Raw genomic sequence first — 12836 nt, forward strand, 5'->3', positions numbered from 1 at the left:
CACTTACCTCACAGAGTGTTTGTTGTGGGCGAGGAAGGGAAAGGAGAATGTGAGCTGCTTTGAGACTCCTTCGGGTAGTGATAAAGCGGGATATCAAATCCAAACTCTTCTTCTTCTTCTTCTTCTAAGGAGAAGCGGGACATTCCAGGACAGCTTCTGTAAATCTGTGACTCTCTCTGGAAAATAGGGACACTTGGAGGATCTGAGTTAGTACTAGTAGGACTGTGAGAGGCATTTGTCACTATCCTATAAATAGCCCTGAGTTGATTGCTGGTGGGAAGAACCAAGTAATACCTGTAGATGTGGTTTTTAAAAAAGCAAACCCGCCTTTTTAGGATACAAAATTCAATAATGTGCACTCACACACACAAATGAACTAGTAAGGATTGTTACAATATCATTTGCAATGCTGATTTATCCTAGTCTTTTTCAGAGTAGGCTATGGCACTGCCCAGTCCACCCTTTCATGGAGGGGCAGAGCTCAGCGTTCTGCAAGCAGAAGGTCCCACATTCAGTGGGATGCTCTCAGATAATAATAATAATAATAATAATAATAATAATAATATTTATTATTTGTACCCCGCCCATCTGGCTGGATTTCCCCAGCCACTCTGGGCGGCTTCCAACAAAAATGAGATACCCTGTTTCTCCTAAAATAAGACATAGCCATAAAATAAGCCATAGCAGGATTTCTATGCATTTGCGAAATATAAGCCGTTCCCCAAAAATAAGCCATACCCTGAAAATAAGCCATAGTGACGTGGTACCTCCCATTAAAACAGCCTGGAGAGGCGTGGCCATGCAGCGTACCGATGCGACGCGGTTAAAATAAGCCATCCCCTGAAAATAAGCCATACTGTGTTTTGTTGAGCGAAAAAAAATATAAGACGGTGTCTTATTTTAGGAGAAACACGGTACAAAAATATCACACATTAAAAACTTCCCTGAAAAGGGCTGCCTTCAGGTATTTTCTGAATGTCAGGTAGTTGTTTATCTCCTTGACTTGTGATGGGAGGGCGTTCCACAGGGCGGGCGCCACTACCAAGAAGGCCCTCTGCCTGGTTCCCTGTAGCTTTGCTTCTCGCAGTGAGGGAACCGCCAGAAGGCCCTCGGCACTGGATATTTCTTCCAGCAAGGGCTGCTTTCTGTGCCCATTTTCTGGTGGGAGAAGGGAACCAAATATAAGAACAAAATTGAAGAGCGTATCTTGGAGGCTTCAACAGCATCACTATGCAACTGATAAAAAAGCGATAGCTTAAGAATCTGTGATGGATTGGTCTGTTTTTATTAGTCTGCCAAACTGCATCATTCTTTCAAATAACCAAACTCTTTTTTTTAAAAAAATTATTCTGCAATGTTTGCCAAGGGCCTGTCAGCCTTTCCATTTGAAACCCCATATTTTCTGGGGTTTGTGAGCACATTGTTTCAATCAGCTCTGAAACTTGGCTTGTGCCCATTAGCAGATATGTTTTCTTTGCAAATTTAATATGGTAAGCTGTTCCTTAACTTGTTGAGGTGGCCGTTTTTCTTTTGCTTAACTAGATAGGGGTATTCCTTTCCAGTCTACTGACTCCAATTAGATTTATGAAAACAAAAACCCTGCTCACTTTAAAAATATGCACATTCCCATGTTTCGTTTGCCGCAAGATCTGGCCTCAGAGTGGTTTGCTTCTTTACTTTGGTCAGTGATTGACTAAGCACCACCTACCTCCCCTCGCTTAACTCCTCCTCTGTGCATATTTTCCTTTAGTGTATTTGCAGGGTTTTTCGTTTCAGCTGCTCTTTCCTTTCCTTTCTTTTCCTTTCCTTCATTCAATTCATATGCATCACTGGAAGAATTGCTGCATTGAGCCCTCATGGATTTGGCATTACTTCTAAGTACTATTCTGGATCTGAAGAAAGGGATGGTAACAACAACTACAGTACAGATTAAATTGTTCAAGGACTGAACTTTATCCAGTCACTGTTGCTTTGAAGCCCTCATCTTGATGCATCCTATTTTTATAATCAAGACTCTTGTGGGTGTCACTTTAGTTCTACTTGATCTTATGTGGAAACCAAAGGTACTTTCACGGTCTATTTTTAATTCATGGTTACAACATGAGAGGCAGAAGTACAATTTGCCCGGCACTTAATTGGTGGGATTTTTTTCTGTTTTTTTCTTCTTTTTGTCACTTCCTGAAAGTCTGCAGCTGAGATCTGAAACCCAGGAACTGAAAATTAGCACCACAAGCTGTCTCTTAATCACAAGAGAGAAGGATCTTTATCTGGGTGCCAATTGTGCTTCACTGTAAACACAGAGTTGGTGCAAGATGATGTAGAATTGAGTCTGAATGATACCTGTTTGAGAGGAATGTTTGCTACCACTGGAAGGAAGTTGCTTGGATGGTAAATCTTAACAAGTAGGAGCATGTGCACCGAAGTAAGTGTAAGGTGAGGTAGCTGAAAGTGAAAGGTGGAAAATGAATGTGTTTAAAAAGCGCCCTGGTCCCCCTGCACTTTTTCAGAGATCTGTGTCAGTGCAGGATGGGGATTCTACAAAAGTGAGAGCTAGTTTGAAGGACTATCATTGGTGCTATCAAGTGAAAAGCAAGAGGACGTTGGAAGAAGCCGATTTGGATTTAGGGAAGCTGCTTGGAACTTACCGATGGCAGACTCATCCCAGACTTCAATGGAAAGTGGCCAAGAGGCCAGATGCAGCAAGGACTGCTGAACAGCCTTTGACGGTGTCCACGCTAATTGTGGACAGTCACCAAGAAGACTCAGAAGAGAAGGCTGTCATGCCAGCAACAAGGCCATTTCGGGTTCCTTTCTGCAGATCTTTATCTGAACCTGCCCCACACTGGAAAGAGAGAAACACAAAGCCACTTCTGCAACCAGAGTGTGGGGAGCAGGACAGTTATTTTGTCCGCGGCTTCTTTTCTACAATCTCCAGCAGCTTTTCTAAGGCACTGAATCGGAAGGGGGAGCAGAATGCTGCCGTGACAAATGAGGGAGTGGAGGATAGTCAGGTGGATTTGACTGAAGGTATTGTTTTTCTACTTTTCCTAATGTTCTATAAGGGTGAGCGAATTACTTGTTTCATGGGGATTGTGTTATTGTGCAGTGTCCCATCCGACCCCCGCCCCACCCCCTGCCGAAATAGCCAAAGTTTTTCTGCATTTCCATTGGTCATTTTGTTTTAAAAAAATAGTATGAAGAAGCTGGTTTGTGTTCTCTGATTTGGTGTTGGGGGCGGGCAGCTAACATTTCCTCTCCAATATATTAGCTTAGCAATAGCTGTTTAGCGTTGACCTGTTTGTGCAGCACAGGCAATGACCTTTTTGCACAGATTCAAAGCATGCACAACTGTGCGTGCATGCATTGCCACAAACAAAGAAGTGGCAGGAAGAGGGGAGTGGGGATGTTAACATGCTTATACATACTCTGCCATCACACGCAATAACCTGGAACCCCACCCCCACCCAAAGCAAGGGCTGCATTACAATATATAATGAATACACGAAGTGATGCAATTTAATGGAATCATACCATCTAGTTGTGTAGTAAAAAGGTGAGTTTTTAAATATCCCAGTTTGGTTATTAATCAGCATAAACACGGTTGTTTAGATTGAGGGATTTTTACCTGGGTGTTATGCTGTTACAGCAAAGGTGATTGTCAGGAGTTCTTAAACCTTTTTAGTGTTTTCCGTCACATTTTGCTACTGCCACTATGGGGGCAACACTGATGGAAAGGTTTCTGCCGCGATTCAGCAAAGCTATAGGCCCAGCTTAGGTAACGGTAAAGGGACTCCTGACCATTAGGTCCAGTCAAAGATTTTGTTGAGCTTTCTGCTATCCTGCAGCTACTTGGGCTGCAAAAGAGGCAAGATACGTTTCAGTTTAAAATGTTCAGTTGAGAAGAAAGCCGTCTCCCTTCAAAGAAACAATTCTTAAGCGTTTCTCCCCGTTTTCATTGAGGTCTTGCACCATCAGGAACAACCAGTAGCCCTTAGATCATGGCTGGGTTAGGTCCATGGCCCAGTAAACATGCTGCTCTCACTTTGTAAAGCACAATAGCCAACTAGGTGATGATACGCAACAAAATAAGGAGTTAGTGGGTGCAGCAGCTTATAGTGCCGCTTAAAGTGGTGGAATTTTTTTTATTTTTCACGATATTTTCAATTACTATTCTTTCCACATATCTCACTTAATGTTGTTGTTTTTTATAGAAAGACATGGCATTGTTTGGAGTTGATCTGTATGCTTATCGCAGACGGTTAAAAATTAAAAAACAGGAGTCATATTTGAGTGTGATAGCTATCTGCACAAGAGTATTAGAGCACAGTGTGTTAAAGGAGACCAGATGCCTGGCATTTGTAATGACACGATGACATTTAAAGCTTGCTACTGGGAAGCCAAAGGCACAGAGCAAAATAATGCTGCCTTTAAATTGCACACTAGGCGCTGAAACTGAACCAGTTCATCGTCTGAGATTTATGGCTTTGTAATCAGTCAGCTAAACTGATGCATGCTAAGATGCCAAGCGGGGGAAAGTTGTAAAGGTCTGGCCAGTTGGGATTATGGTCAGCAAACATTCTAATCCCAATTTCTGGATTTCAGATAAATCTTCTCCACTGATAATTTTAAAAAGAGAATCAATCTGATTTGAACTGTTACTGATTCAACCGTGAAAAATGGCCGTAAAGTCTTCTATTTAAAAATCCCTGAATACTTTCGATTATCTCATTAGACTGTTGGAAACATCTGGAAACCATTGAGTCCCTTGCTGGACTGGTCCTCTGCAATCAAAAGTCATCTGACTATTATGAGCAGCTATGCTGACATGGGCATTTAAAACCTCTTAATCACAGTCTAGTGTGCTCTTGTATTGGGTAACCCTACAATTACTAGAAATAAAACAGTAACCATCAAAACTAGATACTTAAGCTGCACTTGAAAGTGCTTCATTTTGGCTATTTGTTCTCTGCAAAAAAATTATAACTCCCTCCCATCAGATGTCAAAGAAATAAACAACTACAGGTATATGACATTTAGAAGACATCTGGGGGCAGCCCTGTTTAGGGAAGTTTTTAATGACTGATGTTTTAATGTATTTTTAATCTTTTGTTGGAAGCCGCCCAGAGTGGCTTGGGGAAACCCAGCCAGATGGGCGGGGTAGAAATAATAAATTATTATAATTATAAATATTGCTAGAACTTGCAAAATAATTTTCTGAAGTCTGAGTGCAGAAGGTTTTTTTTTAAAAAAATCAACACTTTTAGAATAAAACAAGCAAGATTTACTAGCAAAACCATGGGAGGGGGGAGAATGCTGGAAAAAGGAGTATGATGGATTGCCAAGGTATCATGTACTGATGTTGGTTTTGTTTTAATTTGTTTAAACAAATCTGTCCTGGGAACCTGTTGAAGTAGAAATCAAACATACCTGTATGATAGGAGATAAATATATGTGTACAGTGCCATTTGTTGTTGTTGTTGTTCAGTCGTTCAGTCGTGTCCGACTCTTCGTGACCCCATGGACCAGAGCACGCCAGGCACGCCTATCCTTCACTGCCTCTCGCAGTTTGGCCAAACTCATGCTAGTCGCTTCGAGAACACTGTCCAACCATCTCATCCTCTGTCATCCCCTTCTCCTTGTGCCCTCCATCTTTCCCAACATCAGGGTCTTTTCCAGGGAGTCTTCTCTTCTCATGAGGTGGCCAAAGTACTGGAGCCTCAACTTCAGGATCTGTCCTTCTAGTGAGCACTCAGGGCTGATTTCTTTAAGAATGGATAGGTTTGATCTTCTTGTAGTCCATGGGACTCTCAAGAGTCTCCTCCAGCCAAAACTTTTGTATAAGGCAACCAGGTTTGTAAGAATTTGTTCGCTATTTGCAACAAGTTGTTCCCTCACAGATAAATACTGCAATCTGGTCCTCAGCCCATTGATATATAGAGGGAAGGAGGTTGCAGACCAAGCCTCTTCTTGGCTGTCATGAGGCCTTGAAGAAGCTAATCCCAGTGGCCATCTGACAGGCCCCATATGACAGTATGTGAACATCTGTAAAATTCAGTTCTATTCAGAAACCAAAGGCAGTGAAGTGCAGGCTTCTGGCCCCAAAGAGGCATTTATAGGGGAGCTCCACATCATTTGCACTGGAGAACCTTGTCCATTGTACACAGCTGCCCAAGTAGGCTATTGCTAGGAGCCGGAGTCAGGAGTAAATCAGAAATAATTAAAATAATTAGAAAAGCCCACCAGTGTCAGTGAACTAAACTCTTTATTCAAAGAAACCAAAACAGAGCAGGCCTAGTGATTCCCCCAACTCTTCTCAATAGGTCTTGCCCCAATGAGGCAGTTGAGAGGATTGAAGTCCCCACCGCTCTCTAAGGCTCCTCTCCTGGTTCCTTGCCTGGCAGTCTTGAGGCTCCGTCATCTTGTCTCTTGTTGCTCTGCCCTCTTCCATTTCTCTGCTTGTTCTGGGAGACCAGGGGGAGGTGGGAGCTGGTCACAGCAGCAGGAGGAGACTCCTTGGATTCCTCAGTAGCCTTCTTCATCTGTCTCCTGGCCACCCTCCTCCCCTGCTTTCTGTTACAGCCTCTTCCTGCCCATTAAACCCTGTTGCCTGTTCACCTTCTGACACTTCCTCCTCCCAGTCTGGCCCCTCTTCTCCCTCTGACCAGTCTTCAATGTCCCACCACCAGTCCCCTGGCTCTGAGCCATCTTCCCCTGGGGGGGGGGGAGATGGGGGTCCCCCAGCTGTTGCCTCCCACCAGTCCTCTGCATCAAGCCAATTCATGACAGCTGTCTACACAGCATTTCAGTCCAGCGGATCCTGAGTTGACAATCAGTATTTGACAAACTGCAGAATTCAGATGTCGAGCTCTAAAAGGTTTAAAAACAAAAATGTGATAGCAGGGATGCTGAAACCTAAGTGCTGAGCATCAAGGATATGAAGGAGATAGGAGGGCTATTGCATTCATGCCATATTTGTGGATCTCCTGGAAAAGTGGTTCCCAATTAGCAGAGCCCCTCTTTTTCAAAAGCCAAGCCATGGACCCTCTACTTTTGAATTGTTTTATATATCTGCGGTAGTTTAGATCTACTGCAGGGATGGCCAACTCCCAAGAGGCTGTGATCTACTCAGAGTTTTAAAAAAAGTGGCAGTGATCTACCCCTTTTTTGGGTTCAGGTCATTTGGGGGTTTGGGTCAAAGTTGTTGAGTTTTTTCAGGGAGGAGGTAAAATGTTAAGCTTTTTTTAAGGGGAGCCACAGTTGTTCAGCTGCTTTGGGGGGAGCCAATGATCTACCAGTGATCTACTGCAGACGTCCAGCGATCTACTGGTAGATCATGATCTACCTGTTGGACATGCCAGATCTACTGGATCTCTGCACTAGGACCTGCCTGCAGCTGTGCAAGTTGGGCAGGCACCAGGGCAGGCAGGCAGGCAGCATTGAAAACACCTACTGCCCCAGCTAGGCAGGCACCAGTTGCTAGGGCAGCGCTATAAAGCCTGCCTGCCCTGGGTGGGGGGCTCATCACCAAAGGGAAGACATAAAGGGAGCCTTCCCTTTGGGGGTGGCATTTGGGGGGGGTGGGGTGGAGCGAGGGCTTTTAAAATTACTCTTTTAATCGGAATGGGGCTTTAAACCCCATTGGGTGGGTGTTGTTTGTGTGGAGGGGCATCAGTTGGGGACCACTGTCCTAGAGGCATTTTATCAACTGCTGTTGATAATGCATTGCTGGGCTACATGGATCCTTCGGTGGATCCACCAAAGCTGCTTTTATGGTTTGCCCAGAGAATGTGTGATAGCGGATGGAGGCAGCATGTCTCTGATACGGAAGTGGTGCAAAACATCATGTAGTTTTGCCTTCAGAAGAGGTGTGATTGAACAATGTTGCAGAGCTGCTAAAACTACCATAAATTGGTTTTACGTGGTCTTAGGAAATACGGCTTCCAGATTCAAAAAGGGGATATTGGGATTCAACCTGTTTTGGAAGGCTGCGATCCAGCCTGTTTTGTTTTGTTTTGTTTTATTTTCCTGATTGCTGAGAAATACATTCTATAGCATCACGTGTTTAGATAGATATAGTAGTGTTATCCCATCATTGCTTTGTGAAGGTCCCATCTCATCTAAAAGCTGAAAAAGAAATGAGATAGCATTCAGCAAGCAGGTTCGTTTACACAGGTAATTTTTATATTATAGCTTGGTTGTTAGAGCATGAGACTTCATCTCAGGGTCATGTGTTCAAGCCCCATGCTGGGCAAAAGATTCCTGCATTGCTGGGGGCTGGACTAGATGACCCTGAGGTCCCTTCCACCTCTGCCATTCTATGATTTTATTTTGTTAACCAATCTGTTAGAATCATAGAATTGTAGAGTTGGAAGGGACCCCAAGGGTCATCTAGTTCAACCCCCTGTAATTATTATTTTGCTTCCATTGGAGGGAGGCGTGGCCTGGAGATCAGCAGGTGGTGGGTGTCTCTTGTCATGGTCAGATCACTTGTGAAGTTTTGACTTACAGCTTTGATCCTCTTTCTGTGGTGGACAAATTAAAATGATATGCCCCCAGAGAGAGATTAGTGGAATCTAGTGAATTCTGAATGCCCATGGAGATGGAGATATGGAACAGGTTGAATCTATCTTTTTTGGGCCGTATTGCAGCAATTAAAATGAACGCGTTGCCAAAATTAATGTTTTTGTTTCAGACAATCCCAATTATAGGTAAAACTAATAATATCGAGAAGTGGCAAAAGGAAATCTCAAAATTCTTGTGGAAGGGCAAAAGACCGCGAATAAAATATAAGATATTGATTAATACGATTGATAAAGGCGGTTTTGGCTTGCCAGACCTCAAGATTTATTACGAAGCGGCATGTTTGGTATGGTTAAAGGACTGGTGCTTGTTAAGAAATTGGGAAATCCTGGACCTAGAGGGACACGACCTACGTTTTGGCTGGCACGCGTATCTGAATTATGGTAAAGTAAAGGTACACAGAGGCTTCTGCAGTCATATTATAAGGAACGCACTCTTCAGAGTTTGGGATAAATACCAAAGATATTTAGAAAGGGCAACACCAAAATGGATCTCCCCGCTCGAGGCCACAGCATTAAAAAGAATAAATAATCAAAAGGAAGAGTGGATCACATACAATAATCTGTTAACAGAAAGGCAAGGGAAATTAGCACTTAAAAACTATGAGGAGATTAAAGACCAACTCTCAACCTGGCTGGATTACTTTCAAATTAACGAAACTTTTAAAAAAGACAAGATTTGCGGGTTTGGGAAAGAACCTTCTATATTTGAAAAGGAAGTGTTAAATAGGAAAAATAAGCTAATTTCCCGCATATATAAGATCTTGCTAGACTACGAAGTAATGGACGAGATGGTAACGGCTGCCATGACTAAATGGGCCCAAGACTTTGGGTATCCAATTTTGTTCGAGCAGTGGGAAAAGCTGTGGCAGGTCAATTTAAGATTCACCGCAAACTATAATATAAGAGAAAATATGATGAAGATGGCACATAGGTGGTATCTTACACCAGCCAGACTTGCCAAAATGAATAGAAGTCTTGCAAATGTCTGCTGGAGATGCGGATCTGAATATGGAGACCTAATGCATATGTGGTGGCGATGTGTAAAAATCAAAGTTTTTTGGGGGGAGGTATACAGTGAAATGAAAAAGATGATGGCAATTTCTTTTGTGAAAAGACCAGAAATTTTTTTATTAAGTATGGTTGACAAGGTGATCCCAAACAAGTTGAAAGAAGTCTTTTTGTATGCGGTTGCAGCGGCAAGAACAGTTATAGCAAAAAGATGGAAAGAGCAAGAAGCGCCAACGGTTACTGAGTGGCAAATCAAACTACAAGAATATGCAGAGATGGCTCTGTTGACAAACAATCTGAGAGGAAATACAAAGCAGAACTTTACTGGCAAATGGGAGGTGTATAAAAAATACGTGTTAAAATACAATAAAAGTACTGGTATCATGCCTGCATTCGAGGAGTGAAGGGAATGAAAACAGCCTGAAGGAAAAGAGATGGGAGCAATGTAATGCCTAAGAATGCATGGTAGAAGGGAGTCAAGGAAGTGTGCAGGGTTGTAAGCATTCACATTTATAGCGGTTTAAGCAAAGGGATTTCTCAGGAAGACAGGGAATTTCCCTTTTTTTTTTTCCTTTTTTCTTTCTTTTTTTCCTTATTTTTTACTCTCTTTTCTTTTTTCCTTTTTTTTCCTTTCTTTCTTCTTTTTCTTCTTTTTTCACGGTGTGTATTTAACTTCTTATTTGTTTGCTAGATGGTTGTATAGTATTGTATATGTATAACAAGTACATTATATTGTGTTCAAAATCGGAAAATAAGACGCATACAAGCAAAATGATTACTGTATGTAACTTTATTCAAGACTGTACTTATGGTGGAGTTTTCCTTTTTTGGTTGTATCTGTAAAATCTATAATAAAAATTATAAAAAAAAAAGAATTCTGAATGCCCTGGAAAAGTTTTCAGTAGACAAAGCAGGTGACACTGTTGAAGCCATTGTCATGCTGTGTGAACAGCTCTGAACATCATTGCCCCTGAGTGTCATTTCTGGCATCGTGGAGCCTATTCTGAACTTTGGTTTTTGTTGTTCAGTCGTTCAGTCATGTCCGACTCTTCGTGACCCCATGGACCAGAGCAAGCCTATCTTTCACTGCCTCCCGCAGTTTGGCCAAACTCATGCTAGTCACTTCGAGAACACTGTCCGACCATCTCGTCCTCTGTCATCCCCTTCTCCTTGTGCCCTCCATCTTTCCGAACATCAGGGTCTTTTCTAGGGAGTCTTCTTTTCTCATGAGGTGGCTGATTTCTTTAAGGATGGATAAATTTGATCTTTTTGCAGTCCATGGGACTCTCAAGAGTCTCCTCCAGCACCATAATTCAAAAGCATCAATTCTTCGACAATCAGTCTTCTTTATGGTCCAGCTCTCACTTCCATACATTAATACTGGGAAAACCATAGCTTTAACTATACGGACCTTTGTCGGCAAGGTGGTGTCTCTGCTTTTTAAGATGCTGTCTAGGTTTGTCATTGCTTTCCTCCCAAGAAGCAGGCGTCAAACTTTGGTACACCAGGCAACTAAGGCCAGACAGCTAGCACGCCAGTGGCAATTATATGAAACCATGGATTAATATCCTGGCTGGTTCTGGGGCCGTTAGCCATAGTTTCCTGTTTTGGATGAATCAGGAAACTGTAATTAATGGAAGATTTCCTGTTTTGTTTGCCCTGGCTACAGAGGGGATGTACTTCAAAGGGGTTGCATTCTCATTGAGACCCTATAGAAATGAGTGACATTCCTGGAAAGTTGCTTCCCACATCCTGTAGGAGTATTCCATCATGTTAGTCCTACCTGCAGTCTGAAGTGAAGCCCGGATCCACCTCCTCAACAAGATCTAGATAGAAATGGTGACAGAATGTGTAAGGCAACTCGGGAGCTAACTGATCCTCAGTTCATAAAGGGAGAGAACATTTTAAAGTACTTTTGAAAGAGCTTGTTTCAGTAAACACGTTCTGAAACCACAAGCCCCTATAAGAAGCTAAAGGGGTCGCCTCAATAGAAACAGGATGAGGAATGAGACAAACAGGGACAGCTTTGGGTCTGTTCTTCTGTCAGCCTCATTGGAACTTTCCACTCTGATCTCTATTTTGGTTTTTTTAAGAATGCCATTGAAACCAGAAAAAGTTCCAAAATGCATGCTACTTGCTGTGTTTTTTTTTTTTTTTTTTAAATCGTTATTTCATTCTCTTTTAAATTCCAGGTAATGTTTTCAAGTCTTTCAACAGAATTGATATTTTAATCCTGCCAGGATCATGGGAAACTAGAAACAAATGAGGTTATATCATATACCGATTCCTCTTGGCTGCAACAAGGCAATTTCTCTATCAGTAATGTGATGATGGCATTTCCTGAAGAATGTTTTCCTCCTGCTGCTTCCTCAGGACAAAGCAAAAACAAAATTATGAACACGTTAAAATCATTCAAAGTCAGCTAGGCCATTTAATCAGTGTATGCTGTCTCATTTGACCTTAGCTGGACAGTGTTGCTGTGGCAGGCCGTCTTGCTTTCCTGGAGTTCTATTTACAGATTTCTATAAAGCCAACATACTATTTTTAAGGCAATCTGGCAACTGAACTCTCAGCTTGTCACCACCTGTATATATTTCAGTGGGGAATCTTCAGACTCACTTTGTGGCATCATTGTACACTTACGTTATTTTTGATTTTTGCGTGTTCATAGTCAAGAGAGGCTATAATACAAATTTTACCTTGTAGTTTTGATGCTTTTAAGCTGCTTTGTTTGTACTCCACACTCAGTATTTCGTTCTGTAACTCAGAAAGTTGCAAAATGCTGCTGTGTATATTGTAGTTGCTATATCTGGTTGTAACTGGAACCCTTTTCTCTGCTCAGAGAAACCCTTTTGCAACCCTTACTAGAATGCTGTATGCATAAGAACCAAGACCTTCCATGTATATTCAGAGCTTTATTTTTAACTAAAATGGCTTTATTAAGGAAGTTTCAGTTTCCTCTTAACACTTGGGATGAGCTATAGAACTGACCGCCATGAACTCAAATGTAAAGAGGAGAGAAATTATGCTGTCTAGTGGATGAACAGTTGCCGTCTGGTGTTGCCATTTCTACCACAGACTCCTTGCTTGGTCTTGGATAAATTACAACAGCTCTGACTGAGCTCTCCATAAAATAGTTGTGAATATGAACACAGGTTGCCTGATACAGCAAAGAAGACCCCCCCTTTTTTTGGAAACAGGATTATACATGCACAATGATGCAGATTCATACTATGGTGCTTATTT

At 42.2% G+C, this 12836-nt stretch overlaps 1 protein-coding gene across 5 annotated transcripts in view; it reads left to right on the top strand.

Moving 5' to 3' along the window:
* The window catches only part of RASAL2 (RAS protein activator like 2), a 241206-nt gene that overhangs the window by 86512 nt on the left and 141858 nt on the right, over window positions 1-12836 (top strand). For 2 of the 5 annotated variants that reach the window (XM_033151268.1, XM_033151269.1), the window contains exon 1: window positions 2389-3027. The exons of 1 other annotated variant lie outside the window; for it this stretch is intronic. In XM_033151268.1, coding sequence (XP_033007159.1) covers window positions 2463-3027 — 565 coding nt within the window. In that variant the 5' untranslated portion in view covers window positions 2389-2462. Of the gene's footprint in view, window positions 1-2387; window positions 3028-12836 lie in introns of those variants that run through there. 2 more of the 5 variants (XM_033151267.1, XM_033151271.1) reach the window with 2 other exon arrangements.

The sequence above is a fragment of the Lacerta agilis genome, chromosome 6 (genome assembly GCF_009819535.1).
Source record: "Lacerta agilis isolate rLacAgi1 chromosome 6, rLacAgi1.pri, whole genome shotgun sequence".
Classification (NCBI taxonomy): domain Eukaryota; kingdom Metazoa; phylum Chordata; class Lepidosauria; order Squamata; family Lacertidae; genus Lacerta; species Lacerta agilis.